The sequence below is a fragment of the Nannospalax galili genome, unplaced genomic scaffold (assembly GCF_000622305.1).
Source record: "Nannospalax galili isolate Female #2095 unplaced genomic scaffold, S.galili_v1.0 scaffold543, whole genome shotgun sequence".
NCBI classification, from domain to species: domain Eukaryota; kingdom Metazoa; phylum Chordata; class Mammalia; order Rodentia; family Spalacidae; genus Nannospalax; species Nannospalax galili.
In genome coordinates, this window is record NW_008352270.1 from 1,783,694 (window position 1) to 1,795,937 (window position 12,244).

General features: G+C 39.6%; 1 protein-coding gene across 1 annotated transcript in view; it reads right to left on the reverse strand.

Moving 5' to 3' along the window:
- Positions 1-12,244, reverse strand: part of Efcab2 (EF-hand calcium binding domain 2) — a gene marked incomplete in the record, with an annotated part of 115,802 nt that overhangs the window by 67,277 nt on the left and 36,281 nt on the right. The window contains 1 exon segment of the mRNA XM_029554114.1: positions 3,788-3,872. Within this exon segment, the coding sequence (XP_029409974.1) occupies positions 3,788-3,872 (85 nt within the window).

Sequence of the window (12,244 nt, forward strand, 5' to 3'; positions counted from 1 at the left end):
ACTTAGCTGATAAGCACCTTGACCTTTGAAGTCAAGGGAAACAAACTCTGCTGAGAAGCAGCCTGCCTTTCCTCTGACCTCCAAAGATAGGATAAGCAGATTCTACCTGATAACCAGAGATTTTAGAAGCTGTTTTTCTCTTAAGAGGGAAAAAGTAAACACTTCCAGACCCTAATCCTACCTGCTTTTCCTGCTTCCCCCTCCCTGATTTCTCCCCCAAACATTCCCCCCTTCCACACCCTAAAGCCCCCATATATAAAGTCCCAGCTCACAACCTGTGGGCGGACATCCTATCCTATCCTTCCCTTTTCCCTTCCCTTTTCCCTTTTCCCTTTTCCCTTCCCTTCCCTTCCATCTTTCCCTCCACCGACATCTTTCCCTTCCCTGAGGGAAAGGTGCCCAGTGCAAAATAAATCTGTATCCCGCTGAGAATTCCATCAGTGCCTAGGTGCCTCCTCCATCAGCTCGTGCTCTCCATCCGCGCCACCCACCCGCTCGCTCCCGCCCGCTCTCTACCTATCATAATGGTCTTGGGGATGGTATAGGGAGGCCTCCAATCCCCTTTGAGAACCTCTTACACTACCAATCCTGTATGCAACTGTAAAACCAGGGCCACAAAGAAAATAAATTCCTCAGTATCACAATGCTGGACCTGAAACCCAGGATGTGTGATTCTTCCCAAGTCTGAGGAGGCAGGAAGGACCAGTTCATAATATTTCAGATAGTGGCAAGCAACCCACTGCTTTCCTGGCACTCACAATACCAGCCCTTTTTTCTACTTAATGTGATAAGAATTCGAATAAAATCTTTCAATATGTGCACAGCAGAGATAAGAGGAAAGAAGCTACGAAAAATCTCTGCAAGTCAGCCTAAGGCTTCACTGGGAGAAGCAGCACCATATTTCCTAAGGGATGGTCAATGCCCTGGCCACCTTGCAGAACAGCTCTCTTCCTGCCCAGCACTGTCATTGTGTGTCCCTCTGGCCCTCTCACTGCATGCAAATACACATTTTTGTTTTTAATTTTCTTGAGACAGGTTCTTACTTTTTTTGCCAAGGTTAGCCTAGAACTCACTACATAGCCAGGCTAGCTTTGAACTTGTGGTGATCCTCTTGCCTCAGCCTCCCAAGTGCTGAGATCATAGGCATGAGCCACCATACCTGGCTCAAAGACACTTCCCTATACCATTCAGTCTACATGAAATACTGCCCTTCAATCCTTAAATACTTAAGGTATAAAAACTCTACCAGAGAGTAAAGCATTTTATAAATTGATGGCATGTAATATAGTATTTAACTACTATTGACTGAAAAAAGGTAAAGCAATAATAAAAAGCTGAAATTAGATACAACTGTATAACATATGGCATGTTATAAAGTAGGCCTAATAATTCAAACAGCAAATAAGATGTTTATTAAGTTAAACTAAGTCTATTTAGACTTTCACTTTTAATCATAGGCCAAAGTAAATTCCAGACAGATTAACTGCTTTTATAAACAGAGAGAAAGCCGACCCTATTCATCATGGCATTCCCAGGCCTCCCCTGAGGCTGGTGTGCAGCCAACTTGGAAAATAAAACAGATAAACTAACTTGACTTCCAACATGAAAGTTGTTTTTTATCTCTGTTCTTCACTTCCAGTTTATAAAGGGTGATTCTTAATGACACCAGCCTCGTGAAAGCACATAAGTTCCATTTAAATTAGTATAAGGAGTCAGGCATGGTGGCATATATATCTGTAAGCCTAGCACTTAAAAAAGAAGCTGAGGCAAGAAGACTATCACAAGTTTGAGGCTACCCTGAGCTACACAGTCACTTGAGGGCCCGCCTACACTACAGAGTAAGATCCTGACTCAAAAGCAAAACAAACAAACAAAAAATTGCTTAAGGAATTACGATTAGAAAGCTGTATTCATTCATGTTACTACTCCTCAAATATGCTTATCATTAATATCTTAGTGCTAAAAACAATGCCAATTTTCTTAGCAGCCATCTTTATTTAATAAAGTAGACTAGGTTATAAGAGCATACACTTTCCCTTGGGGCCACAGCAAAATTATTTTGTTTTGGAATAGGAAAAATTTTCAGCCCATAAACACATCTATTTTTCCTGAATTGACCCTTTTGCCAAAAAGGGCCTGGCTGGCATCCCTGCTTTATGGATATGGGAAATGTTCCTTTCACTGTTACTGTCAAGAAACCTAAAGGCAAGAGACAAGTCCAGGAATTTTGTGGAGGCTGGGGCGGGAAAGTTGGGGTGGGAGGTGTGGGAGGATGGGAATGTTCCCTAGCAGAGCAAAAAACATGGGATTGGAAAAGTCCTGGATTGGACACTGAGAAAAGAATATACTCTTCACCTGTCTCCAAAACTGGAGGCACCATGCTTACCACACAAATAAAAACATTCAAATGAGGTCATGTACACAAAGCCCCTAGCTCAAAACTACAAGGAGTTTGTCAGATAGCATACTTTTTTCCTTCTTTTTAAAGCCATTTCTCTCACAAAGCTTTATGTATAAGGGCTAGAGATGTGGCTCAGGAATAGAATGCTTACCTAGCATACATGAGCCCTTGGGTGCCATTCCCAGGACAACCACCAAACAGACACATCTAAAGCTATACTCTTCGACTTCTCTACCAATACTTCTCTCTCCTGGACCAGCAAGAGAACCCTTCAGATTCCAGGAGAGGTCAGAGGTGAAGACACTTGTCAATCATCTATCTAACAGTCCTTCCACAGTGTATGGTCAACACTACTAACCAACTCTGTCACCAATCATTTTCCCTCACCCAATCATTTTCCTGGAAGGCCATATAATGAGGACCCGATGTTCCACGCAGGGTCATTCCCATAGAATGCTATGTAGCTAAGGCTGGCCTCCAATTCACAATCCTCCTAACTACCTCCTAAGGGCTACAATGCAGGTATGCACCACCACACCTGTCCTACCTTTTGCTTTTCTTTTGTCTCCTGTATTCCACTCCAGAACTACCAATATCAATGTCTATTTTTCATGTTGCTTGATTTGTTTTTTAACTTAGAAAGTGTACTATTTTATAAACAGTTACTTTCTTTGTAGTAGGATATTTTTTAATTAAAAAAATTTGTGTGCATAAGTAATATATCTGTAGTTTGTGTGTAATGTGTATGATATGTGTGTGGGGTTTGTGTGTGTGTGTGTGTGTGTGTGTACACATACACAGGTATGCATGCATTCGGAGGCCACTGGAGGACATTAGGCATCTTCCTGAATTGCTGTCCTTATTCCTTTGAGATAGGGTCTCTCACTGAACCTGAGGCTTCTTATTTCAACTAAGCTGGCTAACCAACAAACTTCTGGGATCTGCTTATCTCTGTCCTCCAATGCTGAGGTTAGAGGTATATGTAGTCACATCCAATTTTTACATGGTTACTGTGGATTCAAAATCAGGTTCTCATGCACCCACTGGGCCATTTCCCCTGCCCCTATTTATATAGTTTTAAAGCAATTCTATTCATTCATTCAACAGGTATTTACTAAGAACCAAACATGTACCAATCACTTAAGCTATAATATGCCTTACCTCACTCACTGAGTTCACAATCTAAAGTTGGAAGAGACAGAACACAGTTTACCTACTAGATTATGAAGAATAAGAAACAAAATTTACCTTGAAGTAGTAATCACAGGCATTTAGAGAGTACAGGAAAACAAGTGCTTTAATTATTACCACAATAAACCCAAGATATAATGTACTTATGAATTGTATCATAATTTAGAATTATAACAAAAACAAGTATTTCCAAACCTCACATCCACTGTATTATTGGATTCATGGTCAAACACTTCAAAGGCTTCTTTGATCTTTTTGTGAATTTCTACCACTATTGCCTCTGTAAAAGATGAAGAAAATAAAAATTATTTTACTTTAGTTGTGAATTCAAAACAAAGATCTTAGTAACTTAACTAGAAATCTTTTGGGGATTTTGTTGGTTTGTTTTGTCTGTTGGTCTGTCTGTTTCAAGACAAGGTCTCAAATATGTAGATCAGGCTGGTCTTTAACCTTCTCAGTGCTGGGATGCCAGGCATGTGCCACGATGCCTAGCTAAACTAAAATGATAAATAAGGAAGAACATGAGGGACTCTTTCCTGATCTCCTTTATAAATCACTTACATCCTTAACTCCCTCTGAAGATTAAGAATAGAACTGGCAAAAGCAACTTAAGGAAGGAAGAGTTTATTTTGGCTTGTAGCTTGAGGCTGCAGTACCTCGTGGCAGGGAAGTTACAACAAAGTTATATCTCTTTTTTTCTGAGGTATAACAATAAAGTTATTGCAATTTTCATATTGTGTGTGTTGTCTACACATATGTATACAGGTATAGTTGCCCATGCATGTGCATGTAGAGGTCAGAGGTTGCCATCAGTGTCTTCCTCTATCATTCTCCACCTTATTTTTTGAGACAGGGTCTCTCATTGAACCTGGAGTTCACTGTTTTAGCTGGTTGGCCAGCAAGCACCCAGAATCCATCTGTCTCTGCCCCCACTGCTGGAGTTACAGATGTACTCTGCCAGCTGAGCATAGTGGCACACACCTTTAATCTCAGCACTTGGGAGGCAGAGGCTGGCTGGTGAGTTCGAGGCCAGCCTGGTCTACACAGTGAATTTCAGGACAGCTGGGACTACAGGGAGACTCTGTCTCCAAAAAAAAAAAAAAAAGGAAAACAAAAAAAATAAAAAAAATACAGAAACACACACACACACACACACACACACACAATCAACACAGTGAATTTCAGGACAGCTGGGACTACAGGGAGACTCTGTCTCCAAAAAAAAAAAAAAAGGCAATCAGACAGATGTACACTGCCACACCTGGCTTTGATATATGTGCTGGGGATCCAAACTCAGGTCCTCTATGTTTTCACAGCCTCTTCCCTTTTCAACTACTGAGTTATTACCCCACTGAGCCATCTCTACAGTCCCCCTAATTTTGATTTTAAAAACACAGTTAATGGGTTTTATATGTGTATATACTACTAAGAGCCATCACCCAGATCTAAATTGGAGACCTTCCAGCCTACCTTCTATCTAAAGTAGTTTGGGTGGGTGCCATCCTAGCTGATGAGCAGGGTAAACCCAAGGCAACAAATACCATCTGCTTCTTAGTAGTGGGCCTGCCCATCCCCTTTGCTCTGTTCTTGAGGAAGGCTGAAGTAAGAGGCATATAAATCAATCCATGGGATTCTTCAAAGAATGTTAAACAAGAGTTGGAACAAGGCTCACTTATGTGAAATAGTGTTGTAGTCAATTAATGTTTGAGTACTTACTATGTTCCAGACACTGTTCTAACTTAAAAAAAAAAAAGTCATAGCAAAAGTCCCTAGCTCATGGTTTTTTCATTGGGAAGGCATAAAAACTTCTACAAATTTGTAGACATATACACTAGGTCAAATGATGCTTAAACACAGAGAAAGAAAGAAACCAGGAAAAGGATGTGAGGAGTCCTAGTTGAAATGCCTACCTCAGATACATGGTGATTGGTGGGGGGTGGGGGGGATGACATGACACATTCTACTGAGCATCTTCAGGAAATTTTCAGGCAAAAGGAACAGAATGTACAGGACTAATTGAAAGAGTGGGTGTGAAGTAGAATCTCTAAGGGCCTTGTAGTTCCTTTAAGGGTTTTGGATCTCCTCTGAATGTAATGAAGAATCACTGGAGGGTTCTAAGAGTAAAGTGACCTGCTCTACTTCTTTTCACCTTGGTCAAGAGGACACCAGAAAAAGAAGGGTGGTCACAGAGACCAGCACAGGGGCTGCTGCAGTACCTATGTCAGATACGGATGGAGGCTGGGACCAGAGGGGAACAGTGGACATGGAAAGATAGGATTCTGGTTATAATCTAAAAGCAGTGCTACCAAGATGTGCTGATAGATTTGCTATTAGGAGAAAAGGGGGGGGGGGGGTCAAGGCTGAGTCCAAAATATTTAGCTGAGTAAAAGAAGGGAGGGCTAGAGATACAGCTCAGTGGTAGGGCACTGAGCATGAAGCTCTCAGTTCTAAGGGAAAAAAGTCTCAAATTTTTACATTGATACCAGCCATGTGGTTACACATGCCGGTAAATGCTATTTCTTACTCTTCATAGTCTAGTAGACAGAATATACTCTTAAGGTAGTATTCAGCTGTAATTTACATAAAAAAGAAGGGAGGGCTAGAGATACAGCTCAGTGGTAGGGCACTGAGCATGAAGCTCTCAGTTCTAAGGGAAAAAAGTCTCAAATTTTTACATTGATACCAGCCATGTGGTTACACATGCCGGTAAATGCTATTTCTTACTCTTCATAGTCTAGTAGACAGAATATACTCTTAAGGTAGTATTCAGCTGTAATTTACATAAAAATATGATCAAGTCTCAATGTTTATGAAGCAGTATGTGTAACAGGACACCCAGAAAGGAAGAGAAGGATAAAGTATGAGTACAGTTTATTTTATAATATTACCAAACAGAAAATGAGCCCCTTACCCCTGCCTCCACCTCATGTATAGGACACAGGAAGGCATAGTAATTTAAGAGTCAAAAAGAAAGAATTAGAAATTTTCATACCACTCATTCTCTTTATTCTAACATAACTACTAATCATATAGTAAATATCTGTTGAATGAATAGGATTTGCTTTAAAAATACACAAAATATTAATGTATTTTCTTCCAATCTTTATATACATCCTTCTATATAGGGACTTCATAATTATCATTCATTCACTCAAGAAATATTTACTGAATAAGTACTATGTACCAGGTTCTGGCTCAGGTACTTTATATATACACTTACAACCACAGAGTCAAATATCTCATTCCTAGAATAAAAAAAAAACAAGACTCAGTGAGGTTCAACCATTTGCCCAAGATCAGAGCTGATTAAGTGGCAAAGCAGGATGGAACCCAAATCTTACCTGCTTGAATCCTGCCCCTCCCTCAACCCCACCCTATTAGTATTCATAATACAAAAACTATAACATGTAGTTACTTTGTTTAAATGTTCTTTTCCAAATTGCAACATAATCTGAATAATCTTCCATTTTTAATGTACAACATGAATATACCATAATTTTTTATGTAATTAAATTTTATTATAACCCAGCAATGAAAAACTTGCCAATTTTATAAACAAAAAAAAAATGAATGGTGCTTCATCACTTAAATTTACACTTCTCTGATTACATGTGAGTCTCAATAATGGTCCATATGCTTATTTGTCCCCTGTTTGCAGGTATTAATTGTCTGCTCCTGTTCTCTACTCAATCCCTACCAGGATCTTCATCATTTCTTAACAATTTGTGTGAACTCCTTGAAAAGCAAAGACTTAACTCCATGTCAAAATTACTGTAAACATTTTAAGATAATTTGGGTTTGGGGGGGTTTAGGGGGAGTTGTTGGCTTTTTTTTTTTTTTTTCCTTTTTGAGACAGGGTGTCCCTGTAGCCCCAGCTGGCCTGGAACTCGCTATGTTAACTAGGCTGGCCTCAAACCCACAGAGATCTGCCTGCCTCTGCCTCCCAAGTGCTGGGATTAAAGACATGGGCCATCACACCTGGTCGTAATTTGTTTTTCTAAAATGAAAATAGCTGCTCTTTCTGGTCATCAAAATCATACATACCACTGGGCATAGTGGCCCAAGGCTTTAATTCCCTAACTCTGGAGCCAAAAGGAAGGGAGTTATCTGTGAGCTCAAGGCTAGCCTGGGCTATATAGAGATTTGAAGTCAATCAGGTCTACATAGTGAAATCCTGTCTCAAAAAGAAAAAAATATTACGTTATTAGAGGCAGGAGAAACAATATGGAAGAGTTTAAATTCACTAAAAATCCTTTCTTCCTACTAAATTTTTGTGACTGCTTGGTATTCAGTAAAAGAGCATTACCAAAAAGTATTTGACTGACCCTCTAATTGTGGATATTTAGGTTATTTTTCATTATTATGATCAAGTCTTTGGTAACAATCTTGCCCACTTCATTTTGTGCAAATGCAAATGTTTTCTATCTCACTGAAATTCAATGGTTGAGGAGGCTGGGGAGATGGCTCAGTCAGTAAAGTGTTCACTGAACAGGCATGAGGACCTGAGTTCAATCCCCAACACCCATGTAAAAAGCTAGGCTTGGTGACACATGCCAGTAATCCCAGCACTGGGGAGGCAGAGCTAGAAGGATCCCTGAGGCTTGCTGACCAGCCACTCTTAACTGCAGCTGAATTAGTGAAGATAGCTGATATTGAGCCCTGCAGAGAGAGAGAGAGAGAGAGAGAGAGAGAGAGAGAGAGAGAGAGACAGAGAGAGAGAGAGACAGAGAGAGAGAGAGACAGAGAGAGAGAGAGAGAGAATAAGAATGGCTGAAGTTGATTTTATTGTTGCTATTTTTTTAAGACAAGGTCTCATGTATCCCAGTCTAACCTCAAACTCACTATATAGCAGAAGATGACCTTGAACTTCTAATCCTCCTGTCTCTACCTCCTGAGTGTTAGGACTACACTTATGTGCCACCAATCCCAGTTTATGTAGTGTCATCAGGGATCTAATCCAGGGCTTCAGGTATGCTAAGCAAGCACTTTACCAATTAATTATATCCCTAACCCCAGAAAAGTTCTTATTAATTATATTAATCATAATTATATCTTGGTAAAATCTCATTGGTTATGCTATACTACACCGCACAAAGTTGGTATTTGCTTTTTATTGTATTGCATTGTATATATTTTTTAAGATTTCACTGTGTAGCCTTGGCTAGCCTGGAACTCATAGATATTTGTCTGCCTCTGCTTCCCAAATGCTGGGATTAAAAATGTGCACCACCATTTGGGGCCAGAGAGATGGCTCAGCAGTTAAGAGCACTGACTGCTTCTGCAGAGGACCAGGTCTCAATTCCCAGCACCCACATGGCAGCTACAAACTGTCCTTGACTCCACTTCCAGGGAATCTGAAGCTCTCTTCTGATGTCTGTGGCATTGCACAACACGGGTGCATTCACATACATGCAGGCAAGACACTCATACACATAAAATGAAAATAATAAATAATTTTTTTAAATGTGCACCACCACAACTGTCCCAGTACTTTTTAAACTAAGATTCTTTTCTCCCTTGGTGCTTGGAATGTAACCCAGGGCCTTGAGCATGCTAAATGGTGCTTAGCTTAGCTAGAACCCCATCCTAAGATTTGTTGTTTATTATTTTTTAAGTACTAGAGATCAGACCTAGGGCTTGCACCTATTTACCACATGTTCTATCACTAAGCTACACTCTTAAGCACCACCAATATCGTTTTAAGGTACGTTATCCTGTTTTAGTAGTTAACTTCCATTAAAGTTCTCTCTCTCTCTCGATTTAAAGTCTAGCTACATATTCTTTGAAAAGACCAAGAGGAAAGGAGAATCATGCTTTTTAAAGGGATTGGTAAATATTCTTCTCCACTCAATTCTATATCTTAAAAATGCATTTACTCTTTGTTTAGTTACTTAATTTGCTTTTTGTTCTTTGAAACAAAGTCTCCCAGGCTGGAGGGATGGCTCAACAGTTAAGAGCACTAGCTGCTCTTGCAGAGGACCCAGGTTCAAGTCCAAGCACCCACATGGCAGTCAACAACCATCTGTAACTCCAGTTCCAAGGGGTCCAATGACCTCTTCTGACCTCCTCCAGCATTGCATGACACAGGTGCACTTATAGCAATCCTACCTTAACCTCCCAGGTGGATGAGATACCAGGCAAGTGCCACTGCATCAGCTAGCTTTAGTACTTCAACCCTAATTCAAAGAGAAGATTAAATTAGTTTTATCTAATTTACCAATGAGCACTTGGGTTTTTTGTTTGTTTCTACATTAAAATGGATTATAGTTTCTGACATGATTGAGACTACTTTCTCCTGATTGCATTCTGTTTATTCCATTCTGATTTGCATTTTTCGTCTTGTGCAATCACTGTACTATTTTACTTATTACCATTTATTATCATTCTATTAGTCTCTTTTTAGAATGCTTGTCTCACTAAAATTTTATTCCTCTAAATGAAATTTAGAAATTCAAGTAAAATTTAGAAGTTCCAAATAAAATACAGTTGAGATATATATTTAGATATATATGTACATATATATATTTGTATCCATAAATTAAAAATATGTATTACAGGGTTTAGAGAGCCTAGCTCAGCAGTAGTTTGCTTGCCAAGCATGTGCACAGGCCTGGGTTGATCCTCAGCACTGCAGAAAAGAGGTAGGTAGGTAGGTAGGTAGGTAGGTAGGTAGGTAGGTAAATAAATAAATAAATAAGTAAATAAATAAATAAATAGTGTTTAGGGGTAGGTAGGGGTAGGTAGGTAGGTAGGTAGGTAAATAAATAAATAAATAAGTAAATAAATAAATAAATAGTGTTTTCTCATAAGTCACACTTCTTCAAGAATTATTGTATTTTATGGGCTTTATAGATATTGTGATAATTTCTAGCATTTGTGGTGAAAACTAATTTTACCTCCATCTATTTCCTGCAGATTTTTATTGTTCTTTCTAGCATTTGTGGTGAAAACTAATCTTACCTCCATCTATTTCCTGCAGATTTTTTTGCTCTTTTTTAAAATACATTTATTTATTTGTGTGTGGGTTATGGGTATGCATGAATGTGTGTCATGCCATACAAGTAAAGTCAGAGGACAACTTGCTAGAGTTGGTTTTCTCCTTCCACCATGTGAAGCCCAGGGATTGAATTCTGGTGCTCAGGCTTGGCAGCATGTGCCTTTCCATGGTAAGCTATCTCACTGGCCCTTTCCTATCCATCTTAAACACTGTTGTATTACCACAAGTTAGACCCTAGTTCTTCCTGAAAGTTCTTCAGATTTTTATTCTGTTCTGTTTCAGTTGCTGTATTTTTGTTTGTTTACAGAACTAGGTATCAGATTCAGAGTCTCACACATGCCAGGCACACTCTATCACTGTACAGGCCTCCAGCCTGTATGGAGATTTATACCACATACTATCATTAAAGTCTTTGAAATATTCTACTATAAAGACTCTTGTTAACACAGCACTGTCCAAAGTGACTTGTCCATGGAATCTCTTTTTTCTAATTACAATCTTTCTGAAATAATACCTTAATTAAAATCTAAGCCTTCCCTAACTTGGGAATCCCACCCACTGGACACTGGTATAACATGAATGGCTCACAGAGACAGCTTGTATCTCTCAATATAAATGAGTGAAATCAGTCTATTCCAAGGCTTCCCAAAAAGAGGCCAGGACCATGCAGGATCCGAGGGCTGGGCAGCCAAAATCCACAGTAAATGCCAGTAGGCACCACCTGTTCCAGATTACCAAGAATATGATCTTCAGCATGTTTTACTTAAAAAGTAAGACACAGAGCCCACTGCTGCACACTTTGGATAGGAACTTAGGGAACACTGCTGGAGAAGCTAATTGATATTCCAGGCACACAAAGAGCTGCCATTCATCTTAAAGTGCAGTCAGCTGACATGATGGAGCCGATGACTCTAGGAGGCAGTAACAAACACATTTACACTTATCAGCTACTTTCTATACCTATGTAGCTACTGTGCCTTTTAGTAGCAGCCAAGCTTGCTACATGGCTCTAACAGCATACACATGTGAATAAATTCTTTCTCATTATTTTGAAGTGGAGCATTGCTTTGTTTGACACAAGGCCTCACTATGTAGCCAAAGTGAACCTCTAACTCAAGATCCTCCTCTAGTCTTCAGGGTTACCACACCCACCTTCATTACTATTTTGAAATAATATAAGAATATTCAACTAGGGAGCTGGAGAGATGGCTCAATGGTTAAGAGCACTGGTTGCTCTTGCAGAGGACCCGGGTTCAGTTCTCAGCACCCACATGGCAGCTAACAACCGTCTATAACTCCAGTTCCAGGGGATCTTATGTCCTCTTCTGACCTCCTAGGGCACTGCAGGACACAGGAGCACTTACATACATGCAGACAATACACTTATACACATAAAATAAAATAATAAATAAAATTTTTTAAAGAATTAAACCTTAACCAGGGTGTAAGCACACACTTGTGACCCCAGTGCTTGGGAAGTGAAAGCAGGAAGGTCTGGAGTTCAAGGTCCTCCTCAGCTGCAGTGAGGCCCTGTGTCCAAAAAAAAAAAAAAAAAAGTAAAACTTTTTAAAAATAAGTAAAAAGAATTTAGTATCTCTGGATGTGGTGGCCAATATCTGTAATCCAGTACTGGGAGGCTGAGAGAAGAGGCTTTT